This window comes from Meles meles, chromosome 1, assembly GCF_922984935.1.
Source record: "Meles meles chromosome 1, mMelMel3.1 paternal haplotype, whole genome shotgun sequence".
Lineage (NCBI taxonomy): Eukaryota > Metazoa > Chordata > Mammalia > Carnivora > Mustelidae > Meles > Meles meles.
Window position 1 is genome coordinate 189,647,578 of NC_060066.1, and position 20,184 is coordinate 189,667,761.

A 20,184-nucleotide genomic window follows, 5' to 3' on the forward strand; every position below is an offset into this window, starting at 1 on the left:
CCGACTCCGGAGTCCGGGCCTGGGGCTGGCCGCGCCGCGAGGGAACCCCGCACCCCACGCCCGGCCCGCGGGGGCCGCCCAGGCCAGGCGGAGGGACACCCCCTCACCCCACCCCGCCCCGAGGGACGAGATCCCGCCACCGGGTCCGCGGGAGCAGAGCCACCCGCTCGGGCGGGCGCGTCCAGGCCGTGAGTCGGGCGGGGAGGGGAGGGTGGCGGTCCAGGTCTGGGGGGCGGGGGAGGGTGTTGCAGCCTCCGCCCGGCTGACCCCTGTGGGGAGCTTAGGGAAGGATGGTCTCTATCCTCTGTCTCCTGGGGAGGTCCTGTCCCTCAGGGCTAGGCCGCCTCCCCGACCCTTACTGAGCCAAGCGCCGCCCCCTCCACCCCGTCCCGCGACCCCGGCCGACTTGCAGATTAGCTTGGGGGAGAAGCCTGATGCCGGGGTGTCTGGGTTCCCATTTCCCCATCTCAGAGAACCGCGTGAGCCTCAGTGCTCCAACCACCGCATCTCTGCTTGCCTTGTGGCCCCGCCCAGCTTAGGAAAAAGAGAAAACATTTGGGCCGGGTAGGATCTCCAAGACTGCTTAGAGGGATGGGAGCATGTAGGTCAGTAAGGGACCGTCCCCACAGCTCCGGGACTTTTGCCCACTACTGGATGTAGGGAGGGTCCCTGCCACCTACAAATACCTCTTCAGTGCCTGCTGTATTTCCACTCTCCCTTGCTCTCACCGATCCTCTATTTCTTTTTTAAATATTTTATTTATTTGACAGAGAGAAATCACAACTAGGCAGAGAGGCAGGCAGAGAGAGAGGAGGAAGCAAGCTGTCTGTGGAGCAGAGAGCCCGATGTTGGGCTTGATCCCAGGACCCTGGGATCATGACCTGAGCCGAAGGCAGAGGCTTTAACCCACTGAGCCACCCAGGCGCCCCGATCCTCTATTTTTCTAATCTTAGCAATATTCGGTCAGTAGAATCCTCTTGTCGATTCAAACCCTAATTTTGGTAGAAGTGGTTAGTGGGGAGGGAGGAATGCTGTGATAGGCCCTCCCTCTGGGGCCTCAGGATGGAGCAAGCTAGGGCCAGGACACAAGATAGTAGTTGCAGAGGAAAGGGGGCAAGGTCAGGAGAGAGGCTTGTCAGTGGGGTGTGGGCGCAGGGCGTGGAGGCGCTCCCTGGGGCAGAGGAGGGAACTGAAGCCTACTCTTCCAGCCCTGGGCAGCCAGCAGCAACCTCCTGCTACCACCGGCCGCCTCCTTCTGAGCACAGACAGCCCACTGCTGTCCCCCTCCCGCATTCACTCCCTCAGCATCTGTGTACTGTGACACCTGCTCAGTGCCAGGCTGAGTGCTGGCTCTGGGGATAGGACAGAGGAGATACAGAAGAACTCAGGATTAGTCACGTACAAGTCGCTAGCACAAGGCAGTCCAAAAACAAAACAAACCCCAGAACGACTACCTAGAAACACTTACTGACCATCAACTCCGTTCCAGGGACAAGGAACAAATACGGACAAAGCCGTGTGTACAGTGCAGTGGGGACCCAGGGAAGCCATGGTTAACTGTACTTATTAATGTTTGCTGGGGCAGGCAGAGGGAGGTTATCAGGAAGGCCTCAGCGAGGAGGAGAGTTGAGAGCTGGGAGGTGAGAGCTGGGTTTTGTTCAGAAAGAAATTTGCTGGGAGAACAGGGAAGCTTAGAGGTGAGGGGAAGGGGAGGGTGTGTGTGGGGGGAAGGGAATTGTGTGCAGTGAATGATGGCATATTCTGAGGTTTCTGAGCAGTTTGGGGGTGGTGAGAGGGCCAGAGTGGAAGAGGCCAGTCTGGAGGGGTGAGCAGGGGCCAGCTGAAGCACAACCTTGTGGGCCATGTGGAGGTTCAGCAGTTTAGAGAGGGCACCCGGGGCTGTGACAAGTCAAGTTTACCTTTTCAACTGGAGGCAGGGAGATCAGTGAGAAGACTGTGGCCATCGGTACTCCAGGTAAGAAATGGCCTGAACTGAGTGAAAGTGAAGGTTGATGGCTGTGCATACACGCACTTGGTTTCATGAGGAAGATTTGTCAGCATTTGGTGGCCGGTGAGATGGGGGAAGGAAGCTGAGCAAGGAGTCGGGGCTGCTTGCAGGTTTCTGGCTGGAGTGATTGAATGGAGAGTGGGCCATTTCGCTGAGCACACTGGGGAGGGAGAGCTGGTTTGGACGTGTAGAATTCGCGGAGCCTGTGGTCAGTTGCAGAGTTGGACGGCAGTCGGATCTGGGCTGGAGACACATCTGAGAGTCACCAACACCTGACAGTTCTTGAAGCTACAGCAGAGGATGAGGTCCTTTGGGGAGACAGGCGTAGAGTGACATAGACAGGCATAGAGAAGACAGGCTGTCTCAGAGGGTTCAGAAAACCCTACGCGGGAAGGACACTGAGTTAACAGAGAGGGAGGAGGAGAAACACAAAGGGAGGTGTTGCCAGAGGGAAAGGGACTGAGACCGCCTTGCCCCTGCCACTAGGTTGCCATGACTTGGGACACCCCCCCCCCCCCCGCACCGCCCCTGAAACCCCTGTCCTGCTCTAACTCATTCTTCTGCTTCCTGTTTACAGACCAAATGTTCACCATCCAGCCAGGGCTAGCTGAGGGGGGCCAGTTCCCAGGGGGCCCACCAGGAGTATGTCAACCAGAGTTCCAACCAGACAGCAACTCTAACTTCATGGAAGTTGCCAAAGACACCAATGAGAATTGGCATGGGATGCCTGGCCATGTGGAGCCCATACAGATGAGGAGCTCCTCTGAGTTGCCCTCTGACAACCAGGCCTTCCAGGCATCCGGACTCCCTAAGGGGGAGGTGCGCAGCCCCCCAGAAGGGGCAGAAATCCCCAGAGCTAAGCTTGAGAAGCTGGGCGGCGCCAGCATGGTCTGCTCCCCGCTGGAGGACAACGGCTATGCCAGCAGCTCTCCAAGCACCGATGGCTCCAGCAGCAGTCCTGAGCCAGCCTGTGGGACCCCCCGAGGCCCGGGCCCTGCAGATCCCCTTCTGCCCTCGGTGGCCCGGGCTGTGCAGCAGCTACAGGCCCAGGAGCGCTACAAAGAGCAGGAGAAGGAGAAGCACCATGCGCACCTGGTGATGTACCGCCGGCTGACCCTGCTGCAGTGGATACGGGGCCTGCAGCACCAGCTGGTAGACCAGCAGGCCCGCCTGCAGGAGAGCTTCGACACCATCCTGGACAACAGGAAGGAGCTGATCCGCTGTCTCCAACAGAGGGCAGCCCCCTCTGGGCCCCAGGAGCAGGGCTAAGGGTGTGTCTCCGCCGGGGTGCAGGGGTGTATGTCCAGATTTGCGCGCATGTGTGTGCTTGTGTTCAAGGAAGTACATGATTATTTGCTGGTATGAGTGCAGGTAAGCAAATGTGAGTGTGTGCGCCGACCTGCAGGCAGATGCGTCCGGGCACGGACCTGTGTGTACACGCTGCGCCGACCTGCAGGCAGATGCGTCCGGGCACGGACCTGTGTGTACACGCCAGCTAACTTGGGTGCAGGCCTTTGCGTGTGAACGTAGGGTGTGTGGAGCATGTAGAGGAGAGGGAGTAAGTTTGTGTATGTGTGCATGAACAGGTATCCGGCAATGTGCACATATGTGCGCGAGGGAGGATATATATACAGAAGGTGTGTGTGCATATCCGTGAGTTTGAGGTCGTGGGAGGTGTATATGAATGTGTCTTTGTGTGTGCAGGTGCAGGCATGGGAAGTGTGTATCAGGGGCATGTGTATTTGCAGGCAGACTCACAAGCAGTGTATGCAAATACCTACGCAGCTGTTTATGTGGGGGTATCCACACCCTGTGTTACCCGATGCCAACCCTAGCCTTCTTTCCTCTGCAGGGTCCCATTGCTCCGGAGAGAGGGCGAGCCTGCAGTATTTATCTGAGGGCTGTGGCTGATCCAGTCCCCTGAGATTTCCCAGGCCGGCTCTCCACCCTCTCCCCATCCCTCCTCCCAGACTTCACTCTGCTAAGGCCATTGTCCCTGATGGTGGATTTGCTCTGGGAAGTATGGTGGCCGCTCTGGCCTGCCGTGGTGGCTTTTTGGCCACAGTTTTGCCAGGGCACCTGGTAGAGAATTACTGTGAGGGAAGGGAGCTGGGGGTGGTGATCAACACTGTGGCAGGGGTGGGGGCAGGTGGGATCAGAGAAGAAGATAAAGGACTGTCTCACTTGAACTCCATGGGAGATGGGGATGGGGGAGAAGAGAGTGCAGGACCCTGTGAAGAAAGGGAGAAAGGGAATTCTAAAATATCACTTTGAAACAAACCACACTTCTCCACGGCAAAGGAGCGGTGGCAGACCATATTGATTTAAGCTTCTGATGAAAGTGAATGTGTGCTTATTCCCTTGCAAGGGATGGACAAGGTGTTCCAAGACTGCTGGGGGAAAAAAAAATCTCACTTTCTTCTCTGTGCCTCTACTTGCTGTGCCTCTCTGGCTTTAGTGACACTGGATGTTAAATTAGGTTGGTCTGTTTTCCTGAAATCGGGCTGTCTGGGCCCAGAGGAGCCATAGTCAGCTCTCCAGGGGAGCAGGGGCGATGTCAGCCTATAACCCTTTCTGTCACTGCATGGTCCTTTTGTTGGGGGTTGACAGGCTCCAGCAGAGGCTCCGTGACGTGGAGAGTGGGTGAATTCTGGGGAGAACCAAGGACTACAGGGGCCAGGCTCTCTGCTTTGCTTTTGGGAGCCATGAGGATACAAGGTCTTGGTGGGTGAGCAGTGGCATGACGCCAAGTCTCCCTATCTTCAAAATGGGGGTGCTCTTCCTTTCTCTAAAGCGTTCTATCCCTGACAGGTGGGTGGGTGAAGGGCATAGGAAGTAAGGTTGAAGCGATGGTCCTGGGGACTTTTGTGTCTAGCCCTTGCATGTTGAGTATGAACCAGGCCTCTGGGCCAAGCCCCGGAATAAACTGGGGCAGAGAAATGCATTTCTTGAGTTTGTATTTCTATTCTACCCATTGTCTGGTGGTCTCTTTTCCACAACGTGTGAGCTGCCCTTTTGAGCAGAGTTCTGGGCTGGGAGCTAGGGGACAGATGGGGAGAAAGTCACTGGGGAGGAGGAATTCAGCTTGCTGTGGCTCTTGGGGGTGACAAGAAGTTCTCCCTGGGGGCCTCTTGGTCTGAGAGCATAGACTTGGTCACAGCCCGAGAGCCTTGTATAGGATTGCCCTTGTCCTAAGGCACCTTTGGGCCTGAAGGTAGGGGGGTGGTAGGCATTGATGGTAAGGGATACATATGCTTCCTCCCTCCCTACCCCCACACTCCTACTCACTCCTGCCTTAGAGTCACCACTTCCCTGGAGGGTGCCCTGACTGCAAAAGACTGAGTTAAGGGGCACCTGGGTGGCTCAGTGGGTTAAGCCTCTGCCTTCAGCTCCAGTCATGATCTTAGAGTCCTGGGATCGAGCCCTGCATCGTGCTCTCTGCTTGGCAGGGAGCCTGCTTCCCCCTCCCTCTCTGCCTGCCTCTCTGCCTACTTGTGATCTCTGTCAAATAAATAAATAAAATCTTAAAAAAACAAAAGACTGAGTTAAGCTCCTCACATGGTTGTGGCAGATGTGGTTACAGTGCATGTCTATGACTTCAGATATTTACTGCCAGTATAGACGAGACCTTCTTTTTTACATGGGTTTGTATGATGATTTATTAATTCACTTCTCAAAAATTCACTTGTATAAAAAAAAAGGTATCTATTGCTGTATAACAAATTACCCTAAAACTTAGGGATTAAAATAATACACATTTGTTATCTCACGATTTCTGTAGGTCAGGAATCTCTCACAAGGCTGCAATGAAAATGTCGGTTCAGGGTCTGTGGTCTTATTTGTTGGGAGATTCAGTTCCTCAAGGGAGGTCATTTTCTGTTCCATGCCATGTGGTTCTTCCAACATGGCAACTCACTTCATCAAAGCATGCAAGCCAAGAAAGTGAGAGTCCTAGCAAGTCAGAGGTGATGGCTTTCTGTAACCTACTCATGGAAGGGCTAATACCTCAATGCTGCCGTATTCTACTGGTTAAAAACAAGTTACTCAAGGGGTGCCTGGGTGGCTTAGTTGGTTAAGTGTCCAACTTGTGATTTCAGCTCAGGTCATTATCTCATGGGTCATGGGACTGAGAGCCCCACATGGGGGTGGGGGGGGGTGGTCCATGCTCTGCAGGGAATCTGCTTGAGATTCTCTTCCTCTGCCCCTCTCCTCAGTCACACACCCACACGCATCTCTAAAAACCCTCTCTCTAAAAGAAATAAACGTAGAAAAAATTAAAATTAAAATTAAAAAAGCAAGTTACTCAAAGGGACGGTATTATATAAGACTATTATCAGGAGGTTGAGGCTGCCTACCATAGAAGGCATTTTCTGATTGATTAAGTAAAGGCATTTTTTGTATTGTTTTTTAATTACACAAACAAAAATTATGTTCTACTTTAATAAATTGAAACATTTCAGAGAAATCTAATGTCCCCTTGTACTTCTCTCCTCCAACAAGATTAATATATGTTAAACCTCACAAAGTGTACTTTTCACTGAAACAGTGATCCAAGGCATTTTTTGTTTGTTTGTTTTGTTAAAGATTTTATTGATTCATTTGAGAGAGAGTAAGAGAGAGGGAGAGGGGGAGAGAATCTGAAGTGGACCCTGTGCTGAGTGCAGAGCCCAACTTGGTGCTCCATCTCAGGACTCTGAAATGATGACCTGAGTCAAAACCAAGAGTCAGCCTCTCAACCAACTCAACCCCCCAGGAGCCCCAAGGTATTAATAATTCTTGTCACCTTGACATTTGCCATTTAAACAGAAACAATACTGCATCGGTTTTAATAAATTCCACTTATTAAGAGGTGTTGTTCTAGCCAAGAGCTATAGCTTAATGCACATAATTGAAAATTTATAAAAGGAAATCTCATTTAAAAAGCAGTAGGGAGAGCACCTGGGTGGCTCAGTCCATAAGCGTCTGCCTTTGGCTCAGGTCTTGATCCCGGGGTCCGGGGATTGACGCCCGCATTGGGCTCCCTGCTCGGTGGGAAGCCTGCTTCTTCTTCCCCCACTTCCCCTGCTTTTGTCCACTCTCTCACTGTGTCTCAGTGAAATAAATTAATAAAATCTTGAAAAAAGAAGAAAGAAAGAAATGCAGTAGGGAGGCCAGAAGGGGGAACTCTCACCCCCATCACTCCTAGTCAATTGCATAATCAATGGGACCGGACTACTTTGCATTCCCAACAGGAAGAAGCTGATTCTTTGCTGTCAGAGCAGGAGCAAGAAAGGTTTTCTCCTTGCAGGGCAACAGCCCAGCCAGTGAGAATCTGTCACAACTTAGCCGTGACCGCCACTACACTTCAAACTCTCGGGTTACTCTTACATGGACTTTTTGTTTATAGCAGCTCCTCCCAATTCTCCTCTTTTCTCTATAAAAGAGCATTCTTCTCCTTTGTTCTCTGGACTTGCTGTGGTTTGCTGAAACTTGTTTATTCTGAATTGCAATTCTTTGCTACCCTCAAATAAACCCATCTTTCCTGGTAAAATAACTGACAGTTTTATTTTTAAGGTTTTCAACTTTAACCATGGAGATGTCTAACAAGGAGACAACGTCAGTCTCTCAGAGCACAAGATAGTGAATTTTTAGAAGGGGCTTTTTCCTAAAGGTGTGAAAGCTCTTGTGAGCACAGCCAGTGGTTAAGATCACAGACTCTGAAGCCAGACCCCTGGATTTGGTTATTGGCACCATTGCTTTCTGTCTCTGTGACTTGGGCAAGTCAATTAACTTCTCTGTGCCTCAGTTTGCCTCATCTTAAAATGGAGACAATAGTAGTAATTACCTCATAGGGCTGTTGCAAGGATTAAATGAATATATAATATGCAAAATGCTTAGAACTCTACATGGCATTAGTAATACATAGTAAACTGCATTAATGAGAGTTATTTAAATAGTGCTTTTGTGATACACAATTACACTTTTCTTTAAAAAAAATTACAATTTTCCTTAAGGAACTTGAATCTAAAATTCGAAAGTCAGCTTTTTTTTTTTTTTAAAGATTTTATTTATTTGACAGAGAGAGCACAAATGAACAGAGCAGCAGGCAGAGGGAGAAGCAGGCCCTTTGCCAAGCAGGGAGCCTAATGCAGGACTCCATCCCAGGACTCAGGATCATGACCTGAGCCAAAGGCAGATGCCTAACCAACTGAGCTACCCAGGCACCCCTAAAAGGCATCTTTAAAAAAGAGCTTTTAAAAATAAAGATGTCTAGGGGCGCCTGGGTGGCTCAGTGGGTTAAAGCCTCTGCCTTCAGCTCAGGTCATGATCCCAGGGTCCTGGGATTGATCAGGCTCTCTGCTCAGCAGGGAGCCTGCTTCCTTGTCCCTCTCTCTCTGCCTGCCTCTCTGCCTGCTTGTGATCTCTGTCAAAAAAAAAAAAAAAGATGTCTAGTAGTCCTTTCCATAAAAGAGCTGTCTGAACCAAGGAAAAGATACAAGGAACCAGTGTGGTGAATTGTATGGACCCCTGCCAGTCACTGAGGGTCTAGGCGCAGGCCCAGCCCCTGGTGTGGTGGGGATCGAGAGAAGACTCCAGACTGCCTCGGTTTCTTCACCTGTGGCAATTGTACAGAGTGAATGAGGAAATGAACCTGGAGATGCTTTGTACGCATTAAAACCCGCAAGGCCCTGTGGAGCCTGCCTCTGTCCTTGAGCACGCCTGACCTGAGCAGGCAGAGGTGACTTGCATCTCAATCTCAGAAAGACTAATGCATAAACCACTCTGGGCCTAGGAGAGGGGAGCTGGGTTGATCCTTTGCGCAGGTCTCCGCTAGAGACTTCTTTACTCAGGAACTTGTTTTAAAGCTTTTGGGTGGGGATTAGTTAGTCCCTGGGACTGTGACAGGAGTAGGGAAGGTTCATGCTCTAGGGAAGGAATTAGCCAATTAGCCACTTCCCCTTCCAGCTGGAATGGGATCCCATGACCAGGAGCAAGGAAGTCTAACTTGATTTCTGGTACTACCTGAGGAGCCTTGCTTAGCAGGAGGAAGGAGGGATGAGATTCGCAGGATCAGAGCACACAGCAGAGGCCTGAGCAGGGCCCAGGGACAGGATGAGGCATGGAAGGGAATGGCGGGGAGGCAGTGCAGGGCTCATCCTCTGGGGAGAGAAGAACGGGCTAGTTCCACAAAAACTTTCTCTCCTAGGAGAGAAATAGGTCATTTCCATTAAGTGTCACAGAGCTGATGGGGTTAAAGCCTGAGATGCAGGCAGTGACCTGGGAACTGAGGAAGAGTGTAAAGAGTTTGGCTCATGAGGAGGCTTCAGAATGTGCTGGGTGAGCTCCCCAACCTGGTTCATCAGGGCTGTGTGTGGTGGCTATCTCTGAGGAGATTGAATGCCCCCTGGTGGCAGCCCTCGACATGTCTAACAGCCTCTGTTTCCTAAAAGCAGCTCCTAATCTCAGAACAGGTGACAGGAACAGAAAAGCGATGATATCTGTGAGCACCTGATCTAGAAAGGCTCCCTGGAGGAAGAAGTGCCTAGAGAATGAGTGAAAGTTGAAGCAACAGAGGATAGTGACTTCTAGTATAGACTGCACCTAGATGTCTTGGATCCTCCACTTACTAGCTGTGCCTCAGTTTTCTTCACTGTCAAATGGGGATAATTAGTACTTTCATAGAATTACGTGAGAGAGAAATGAGTTTACACATGTAAAGGGCTTACACCTGAGCCTGGCACAAAGAAGCGAACCTGAGCTGTTATTAACTGAAGGGGAGAAGATGGGAAGCCAGCACTGGTAGGAAATACAGCTGGGCCATTGTGCTGTCTATTAAAAGCGTTGCTAAGGGGACTTGAATCCCAGACCCATGAGTTTAATGAAATGGTGGTGGTTAGAAGAGGAGCATGAGATGGGGATGTTCTGGGGTCTGAGGCAGACCTCAAACCCACAGGGCCCCAGACATAAGGGTCCACACCAATGCATGAGTGCGTACACACATACACACACACACACACACATATTCACTCACACTCACAAACGCACACTCCTGGCTACATACCCTACATGCTTTCTCCCTCATTCCCTTTCAGAAATAAGACTGCACCGAGCCTGGGGAGGTGTCCACACTCCCGTCCACCCCCGAGACTCTCCCAGGGCCAGTACCGGACAGCCAGAAATGTGTCTGCTTTTCCTCTCCAGGCCTGGAGGCTTCTCTGGCTAAACCGCATCCAGGCCCCGCTCCTTTCCCCCAACAACCAACACCCCCACCCTCTCTCAGCCTCCCCCCCCCACCCCACCCCCGGGCTCAGAACAGGTCGATCCTATAATCGCTCCATTCTCATTTATCACCAGTAGATTTGAGAAAAGATTCATCTGGTTATGGGACTAGTGGGTGGAAAGGGGGAGGTGGCGCGCGAGAAACGGGGGTTCGTTCTACTAAGGTCAGGGCCCTTAGGGGATGGGTCCCCGGAGGCCTGTACCCACCCCCAGCTGGGAGGAGAGAGGGCTCGGGCCGTCGGGTGGGAGCAGTCCGAGAGCCTCGGGCGTTGCGGGGGGTGGGGGGGGACGTGACCTTTCCCCATAAAGGCGGGGGTGTCAAGGTGGAGATCCGTGCTCCGCCCTTGGGAAGAAGGAGAGGGCTAGAGGCCCGCGTTCAGCTGGTGTTCTGCTGGCCCGGGTGGGGCTCGTCCCCGAGAAAGGCGCAGACAAAAGGGAGGCCTCCCCGGAGCCCAGGCTCCGCACAAAGCGGGGCGGGCGGGGCCGATCCCGCCCCACGCGCCGGCGCGCCCGGGACTGCTGATCCGCACGACTGGGAGCGACGTTTCCTGCGCCTAATCCCAACAAGCATGAAAACGGCTCGGTCCGGCCCGCCAGCAGGCCCTTTGTCCCGGCCCCCTCGCGGGACAGCTGCAGCCGGGATCCCTCCTCCTCTTTGTGTCTCCTCCCCGCGCCCCACTCCGCCCTCCCCCACTCAGCTGCCTCGACGGCCGCGAGCCTCCCAGGGCTTTCGCCTCGGGCACTTGGGCGCACAAAGCTGGGCAGGGCCCCTAATCTGGGGGGGGGGAGGATTAACCCCAGGGTCTGCAGGGAGGGGCGGGGCTGTGGGGAAGGAGCAAAAAGGGGCTGCGGGGTGTGCCCCCGCTTGGAGTGCAAGGGTGTGCAAGTGAAAACACAGGTGTGGGACGGAACCTGTGGGTGGGAGGCTGGTACTGCCTGCTTCTTAGACTCCTCTAGACAGCCCCGAGCAGTCAGTATTCAGACAGCTCTCAGGGCAAGTAACTCCCTGGATGTGCCCCTGGGCTGTCCTGGGACCAGTTCTCTCCACACTCCTTCTGGGATCTCCTCCATTCCGTGACTTCAGTCCTCTCCTGTCCTTGTGACTCCCTCCCCAACCTCTGTCTGCAGCAGGGCCTCTGCCCCACCCACCTCCCATAGCTACCTACTGGACAGCGCCACCCAGATACCCCTGAGCACCCTAAATTTCCCAGTCCCAAACTGAGCCGACTTCTCCGCACCCACAAACTCGCTTGCTCCATTCAGTTGTCTGGGGCCCTCCTCCGTCACACTCACTGGAGGTCCCCAGGCACTTCTCCATCCCCCTCTGGCTCTGGCTCCTTCCCTTCCATTCAGGGCACTGACCCTGCTCCTCCAACTTCAGACCTTTCTGAGGCTCTCCAGGGACTGCACTCTCTTAGCCTGGCTTGCCAGGCCTTCTCTGATTCCTGCATGCCTGCTGGCCTGATCTTTCTCCAGGGTCTGGTGTTCTGCAAGTTACTGTCTAGTCCACAAACACCTTCCTCAAGAGGCTCCATGGAGATTGTTTCCCTCTCAGGCAAGGGAATGAAATCGCTGGCTTAGCCTCATTCCCCACAGAACCATCCCTCAGTGCATAGGTCCAAGGAACGAACAGGCAGTGACTGAGTCTGGGAAGCCGGGCTCTCCAAGGATGGTGCATGTGGGCCCAGCCTGACCCACCCTGTGCCTGCCACGGGCAGGACAGCCTGGCTCCTCCCAAGCTGATGAGGACCTGCCCTTCCTGGGGCTCTCTCAGGCCACTGCGGCCACAGAGACCACTTCAGGTGCTTGAATTCCCAGAGATGTTGGACACCCTCATCTCTGTCCCTGATCCCTCAGGATGAATCATATCCCTGGAAGGCCTGGAAACCAACAGTCTGCAAGCGTATCTGTGTCACCTTGCTCCTATCACTACTGTCACAAGACATTTCCTCCGAGGTGCTGCCAGGAACCTGCCTTCATGCCTCATCTTAGTCCCAGACAGGAAATTCCTGCATTGAACAAATATTTATTACTATGTTCCAGACTCTCTGCTAGGCACCGGGGACCCAGATGAATCAGAGACAGTTCCAGCCTGCAGGGATTTCACAGTCTCTCCAGGGAGCCAGACCCAGACACAAGTAATCAGAGTGCAGTGTGATAAGTGCTAATGGAAGTCTGTACACAGTGCTATGGAAGCACTTTCCAGATTAATAGGCAGGAAGTAAAAGATTTCCGAGACCAAAGGGTTTGGGTTTAACCATGCAAACTGGGGTTCTTCTTTTTTTAAGAAATATTTTGTTTATTTGAGAGAGAGAGAGAGTGAGCATGGGTATGAGCAGGAGAGGGGCAGAGGGAGAGGGAGAAGCAGAGGAGCCCCATGATGATGGGGTGCGATGATGCCATGCTCCAGGGCTCGATGGGATCATGATCTGAGCTGAAGGCAGACACTTAACTGACTGAACCACCCAGGTGCCCCTTTTTACTTTTACTGCAGGACTCCTCAGGACCTTTACTGTGCCAGTATGTGTGTGAGTTCCTGAGAGGAGAGCAGCATATGAAAAGGGCTTCTCAAACTTATTTGAGCATGGAACCCTTTTCTCATGGATCATCTTCTAGACTGAGTGTTCCGGAGATCATATTTGGGAAACACGTTGCTGTGGGAACCTAGAGAATGGAGAGATTGCTTCTGTGTCTACGGTGGAAAGAGGAATGAGGGAGGTAAGGGGCGATCAAGAAAGAGTGCATAGAGGAGGAGGGTGAGGAAAAGAGCATTGTAGGAAAAGGAAGCGGACTTGTCCTGGGGAGGCAGGAACCCAGGAACTCTGAGCAGGGCACTGCGCAAGAGACAGAGGCATCTTTCTGAGCCAGCAGCTGCAGTGTGGAAAGGGGCTTCATCTGTACACCTGTGGCGGATGTTCGCTCTCATCAGTTTGGCCTGGGACATCACATCACTTCCTGGGATGCTGGGCAGTATAAGGTCAGTAAAACACCCCGCTGGTCTGTGAGTCAGACTTCAGGTACACCCAGGACTGTCGCAGTTTGGGTACATATGGGGTAGTAGTGGGTGCGGACTGGGAACCCCAGAAGCCAGTCTTCTGTAAAGAGGGGTTCTACACCAAGGTCACTAGGTGACATCAAGGGAACCCACAAGATCCCCTTTGTGTCAGCTGAATCTGGTCCTGCAAGAGCCCAGCATATGCTCCATCTAGAACATGCAGGTGTACACAGATGAAAATGTGTGTCTAGACTCGTGTGAACGGACCCAGAGCATCTATTCTCTGGCTGCTCTGGCAGCTTTCCATGCCGTGTTCTCTCCATGTGGGGCTCGATCCCAGGACCCTGGGACTATGACCTGAGCTATAGGCAGACGCTTAATGACTGAGCTACCGAGGCGCCCCATGCTTTACGCACGTTAACTTACCTCATCCTCACAGTAACCACAGGAGAAAGATACTATTATCATCCACATTTTGTGAATGAAGAAATTGAGGCCCAGGGGTGTGAGCAGCTGGCCTAAATTCACATAGTTGGTAGGAGGCAGAGCCAGGATTCAAACCCAGATGGTGTGGCTGCAGGATCAGCGCTTTCACCCCCTCAAACTCCTCACTGCCCCACTTCCACCCCTACCTACCTCCGTACATTTCTTCATTTCTTCCTACTCATATTCCCACCCCACTCTCCATGCCCAGATGCCATTATCATCCTGTCCTGAGAGTATGACTCCCGCCCCACTTCCTCTGGGTCCGGTTTCATCCCATTCAGCACCAGCAGCCTCATTCGACCTTCCCATCTCTGTTCCCTTCCTCTTCCCCAGACCCCTTAGAAAATTGTAAACTTGGGGCGCCTGGGTAGCTCAGTGGGTTAAGCCTTTGCCTTCAGCTCAGGTCATGATCTCAGGGTTCTGGGATCGAGTTCCACATCGGGCTCTCTGCTAGGCAGGGAGCCTGCTTCTTCCATTCTCTCTCTCTCTCTCTCTGCCTGCCTCCCTGCCTACTTGTGATCTCTCTCTGTCAAATAAATAAAATCTTAAAAAAAAAAAAAAGAAAAGAAAACTATAAACTTTACAGCCTCTTCTCAAGCTCGTTAGCCCTGTGACCAAGAGAGGAATTCATTTAGTCTTTTGTAGCCTTAGTTCCCACATCTGTTAGAAAGAGGTAAGAAAGCAAGTATCATCTACTTTATTATTATTATTTTTAAAGATTTTATTTATTTATCTGAGAGAAAGAGAGAGCATGGGGTAGGCGGAGAGGGAGAAGCAGGCTCCTTGATGAGCAGGTAGCCTGATCTGGGGCTCGATCCCAGGACTCTGGGACCATGGCACCCCAAGTACCATCTACTTTACCGGATTATTGTATTTTAAAAAGTGCTCTTGTAATTGGTTTATAAATTGCAAGATTGTTACAGGCCAATGTGTTGTCCTTATTTGTTTTGATATTATTTTCCAACCTTCCTAGAAGCGAATGTCTTTATTTCAGCAGTTGACCATTTGTTTTCTAAACAGTGACATTTTTATGCCGTTCTGAAAATAATTGTATGAAGTTTACTGACGTGGTAATCTTTATTGTTTGTGATTAGTAATTTTTTTTTAAAGGGGCGCCTAGGGGCATCTAGGTGGCTGAGTGGGTTAAGCCTCTGCCCTTGGCTCAGGTCATGATCTCAGGGTTCTGGGATCAAGCCCCACATCGGGCTCTCTGCTCAGCGGGGAGCCTGCTTCCCCCTCTCTCTGCCTGCCTCTCTGCCTACTTGTGACCTCTTTCTCTCCGTCAAATACATAAATAAAATCTTTTTAAAAAATTAAATCCTTTAAAAAATTTAAAAAAAGATTTTATTTATTTGAGAGAGAGAGAGAGAGAGAGAGCATGAGAAGGGGGAGGGTCAGAGGGAGAAGCAGACTCCCTGCCGAACAGGGAGCCCGATGGGATGTGGGGCTCAATCCCAGCACCTTGAGATCATGACCTGAGCCAAAGGCAGTCGCTTAACCAACTGAGGCACCCAGGCGACCCTGTGATTAATAATTTTTTAAAAGAAAATAAAAGGTTGCTTTTATTCGCAAATTTGGGAATACTTTCCGTGGGAGGTTCTGCTTTTAGTATTCTTGAACATGGAATGGTTGTGAGTGAAAGTGCTGTGGAACAGGATGGGAAGGAGGTGAGATGGGGAATGGGGGATGGGGACGGAGCCGTGGATGGGAAGAAGGTAGAGATATAGAGCCTATGAGAGGTGTGGGCACCATGTTTCAGGCCTTCCTAGCTAGGTGCCGTTTCTCTGTTGTCCCATTTTACAGGTGAATACACGGAAGTTACTTTAGGTGGGTTCCATTTCTGGGAGGACCCAGAAATACTCTACATTCTCATATTCCCCCTCCAACCCTGGCCAGGAAGAAACAAGGTTATAGGCTCCTTGCCAGAGAAAGAGGCTCATCTGTACTCAGAAAGGGTCTGTAAGTTAGGGAACACCCCCACCAACCCACCTGGGGCTGAGTGAAACTGAGCAGGAAAGAGGGGGGAGCTTGCCATTGGAATGGAAGGGGGAGGGAGAAATGATATCTGGTGTCTGCCTCATGGTACAGTTTTATAGTGAATGCCCTAGATTTAAAATATTAATTATTAAGATTTTTTTTTACTTAATTTTTTTTTTGAGTAATCTGTACACCCAATGTGGAACTTGAGAACTAATGACCCCAAGATCCAGAGTCACTTGCTCTCCTGACTGTGCCAGCCAGGCCCCCCTAAGTTAATGTTCTAAAGGACGGTTTCCTCCTTCTTATGGGAAAATGGAGAGAAGGGAAGGTGTTACTTATTCTGCTTCCTGTGCTGAATGCCTAGAATCCTCATTCGGCCTCCCAGGACTCCCAAACCACCTTACCCCTGAATTCCTTCCTATCCCCAAACTGAGGCAGATAGGAACAGACTTTTCTATTGATTTCTCAGGTGCAGTCATCACCTTCATCTCCACAAAGAAACTTATTTTGTGTGAGATACTCAAACACTCCCCTAATTCCTTATAAGATCTTCTCGTTTGGGGCTCTGTGTGTGGGCGTGCACACACGCATATGCATTTTGGGGATAGCGAGTCAATGATTATGCATTCATCTAACAGATGAGGAGACTGAGGCAGGGAGAGAAGGCAGACTTTTCTGGCTCATTTGGAAATGACAAATGACCTTATCGAAACTTCTCATACCTTGCCTCTTCATAATATTTAAGATTTTCTCAAATCACTACCAGTTCTGTTATTTGGCTATAGAGAAGGTGCAATGAACCCCCATTTTTCAGTGGCGAGGCTACAGTCAAGGACAAGCAGTGTTAACTGACCTTGTGACCTAACAAGTCCCTCACTGGTGAGGAGGGAATGGTTAGGGTCGCCTTGGCCTTATAAACTGCCCAGAGAAGGATAACTACCTTCTGGAGTTCCTTACATCCTCTAATGTGTGATCAGAATTCCGTAGTTTATAGAACACTTTCCCTCTATTTTCCCATTGCTTTCTCACGACTATACTGAGGGGGAGGCATTGTTATGGCTTTTTTTTTTTTTTTTTTTAATAGAAGAGGAAGTAAGTGACTTATACAAGGGGAGCAAGGAACCGGCCCATTCAGCTAACTAACCACTCAAAGCACGCAGGTCCTGGTTGAATCCCACACAGACAACCTTGCAGGACTCACAGGAAAGGCTTGCGCATGCGTGCGGATAGAGAGTGCTTTGGCGTTTGGATAATTCTGCCTCTGAGGCCCAAGGAGGCTGTTCCTTTAATGAGGCTGGTTCCCAGGACTGGGTCGGGGTGGGGGTGGGGTGGGGGGAGGTGGTGCTGAGGGGTGGGATGGGGTGGTAGGAGGAGGGGAGGGAAAGGACCCCATTCCCGCCCCCTGCAGGCCTCACCTAATCGCCACACTCGGCATTATTACCCGCCTAACGCAGCGTGCTTTTAAATAAAATATGCAAAGATTTCCCTCTCAAATTATCTCCCCAGGCAAGCTAGCTCGACTCCAGCTTGTTAATGGAAAAAATGCAAATAGGGCCTCCCACCTCTCTCCTCCAGCCCCTAGGCTCTGGACAGCTAATGTGATTTCCTTCTTTTTGGGAATTTCTGTTTCCATTGAAACCAATTTTTAGGGGGAGTGAGGGAGGGGGGCTTTTCCCAGGTGCCATCTAAAGAGAGAGTCTTAGAAGGGAGGGAACAGCTCAGGTAGAAGTTGGGAGGAAATCACTTTGTTATGAAGCCAGGCCCTTTGTAAGCCTTATTTTCTTCATCTGAGGTCTCAATTAGTCCCTCCCAGGGCTGCTGTGAGGGAGAGTAGAGCAAAAGGCTGGGGACCCAGATAGGTGCACCTTTCCAGTTTAAACAAACCTGCTTTGCTTGGTGGATCCAGAGATGGAGAAAACAGACATGGTTTCCGCCCTCATGAAGCTCACAGTCTAGTATGAAAAAACAAACAGACAAAAAACCCCCAGATCATTTAAAAATTTAAAAGCAATTATAGGACACCTTAATCAAGCAATCAAAATCAGTATCATCCTAGTGAGACAAAGGGCCATCCATCTCCAGGTATGAAGCCCCGAGGACACACACTGCCATTGAGGCGGCAAGCCTGCCAATGATGCAGAACCAGGAGGGAAACCGTCAGACAAACCCCAATTTAAGGTCATGCTAGGAAGCAGGCAGGGGCTCTTTAAAAAATCATAGTCAGGAAAGAAGAATGAACTCTTCCAGATTAAAGGGGCGAAAAAGGCAAGGCAACTAAATGCAATGCATGATTCTGGATCAGATACTGGACTGGAAAAGAAAATTCTGTGAAGGACAGCATTGGGACATTTGGCAAAATGTGTTTATGGATTATATTATATATTTTTTATCATATCTATCTTAAATTTCTTGACTATGATCAGCATATTATCATTACATAGAAGAATCTCCTTGTTTGGTGGGAAATATGAGTGGAAATGTATAGGAATAAAAGATGATATTTGTAATTTAGTCTCAGATGGTTCAGAGAACAAATGTGGCAAGATGGTAACAAGTGGTGAATTGGGTGAGAAATTTAGGGTTGTTCATTGAATTACTCTTGCAATTTTTCTGTAGTCTGAAATTTTTCAAAATAAAAAGTTGAAAAAAGGAAATTATAATTGGCTTTTATTATTTAAAAAATTTTAAAATATTTTATTTATTTATCTGACAGAGAGAGAGAGAAAGAGAGCGACACTATAAGCAGGGGGAACAGCAGAGAAAGAGGGAAAAGCAGGCTCCCTGCTGAGCAGAGAGCCTGATGCGGGTTTGATCCCAGGATCCTGAGATCATGACCTGAGCCAAAGGCAGAGGCCCAACTTACTGAGCCACCCAGGGGCCCCTATAATTGACTTTTATTTATTTATTTATTTTTAAAGATTTTATTTATTTATTTGACAGGGAGAGAGAGAGATCACAGGTAGGCAGAGAGGCAGGCAGAGAGGGCGTGGGAAGCAGGCTTCCCACTGAGCAGAGAGCCTGATGGAGGGGGGGGCGTTGCTCGATGGGGAGCTGGATACAGGGCTGGATGCAGGGCTCTATCCCAGGACCCTGAGCCCTGAGATCATGACCCGAGCTGAAGGCAGAGGCTTAACCCACTGAGCCACCCAGGCGCCCCTATAATTAACTTTTAAAAGTATGATGATGATACTGTACCTAGGATTTTTTAAGTCCTTATCTTTTAGAGACACTTGCTAAATAAAATATTTTCAGATAAAATAAAATGCTCTGTATTACTTGCTTAAAAATAATACAGGAGGAGGGAAATAGTTGGGAGCTCAGGTGAAACCAGATTGACTGTGAATTGATAATTGAAGTTGTGGAGTGAGAATATCCTCTTTTGTTTTTATGTTTGAATTTTCTAGAATAAAAAAAGTATTGTTTTTAAGAAAAGCCATTACAACAAAGTTATGAGTGTCAGGAGAGAAGTACAGGACTAGCAGAGGGGACACAATCCAGTCAAGGGGTTTGGAGCAAACTTTCTAGAAGAGAGGAGTGCTTAAACAGACTTTGTAAGCAGGAGTGAGGCAGGAAAGAGCTCTCTGGGGGATTAGTCCAAAAGGTATGAGAGTGAGACCCAGTGTGGTGGAGTTTGTAGGACCTGCAGGTAAGGCAGAGAAGAGAGGCCATTGGAGAATGGAAAGAGTTGGAGCTAGAGAGAACCTTGCCTACTAGGTATGGGCTTGGGTATTTATCCTGAGGGCAGTAGAGAGCTTTGAGCAAGGAAGTGAAAAGATGTGATTTGCAATGAGAAAGACCACTCTAGAGCTTTGTGGGCTAATATAATAGAAAGGTGCAAGGCTGGAGACAGTTGGAAGCTCCTGCCCTGTGAGTTGGAGCTGAATCACTTCTGTCCCCCAAGGCTTCCTGACCTTCCCTTCCCAATTAAGAGATGAAGCTTGGGTACCAGCTTTCAAACATGAAACCAGCCGGTTCCCAAAGTTGGGACGGCTGTCTCCCATCACCAGTTCCTTTGGCCTCCATCATCACAGGGAAGCAGTATGGTTAATGGTTAAGAGTTCCGACTCTGGAACCAGGCTGCCTGGATTCAAATTCCACCTCTATCGTTTACTTGCTGATGACCTTGGGTGAATTTCTTTACTTCAACTGCCTCATGTATAAAATAGGAATGATAGTAATATTACTCAGTCATGGGAAAGTTGTAAGGATTAAATGCATCGATGTGGGTCAAGTGCTTAGAACAGTGTCTGTCTTGCAGTGAAGACTTAGTAAGTCCTCTGTACCAAGTACTATCCCAGGATGACGCCAATGGATGGTAAGGGAACACAGATCAAAAAGCAGTATCGGGGTGTCTGGGTGGCTCAGTGGGTTAAATCCTCTCCCTTCAGCTCGGGTCGTGATCCCAGGGTCCTGCTTGGCGGGGGCCAGGTCGGCGGGGAGCCCGCTTCCCTTTCTC

General features: G+C 50.3%; 1 protein-coding gene across 1 annotated transcript; it reads left to right on the forward strand.

Moving 5' to 3' along the window:
* C1H1orf216 (chromosome 1 C1orf216 homolog) lies at positions 1–5,466 on the forward strand. The gene is made up of 3 exons (XM_045990857.1): positions 1–188; positions 2,586–3,279; positions 3,861–5,466. Exon 2 carries the CDS (start codon positions 2,591–2,593, stop codon positions 3,275–3,277), a length of 687 nt encoding a protein of 228 aa, XP_045846813.1. The 5' UTR covers positions 1–188; positions 2,586–2,590; the 3' UTR covers positions 3,278–3,279; positions 3,861–5,466.
* The last annotated feature ends 14,718 nt before the right edge of the window (positions 5,467–20,184 follow it).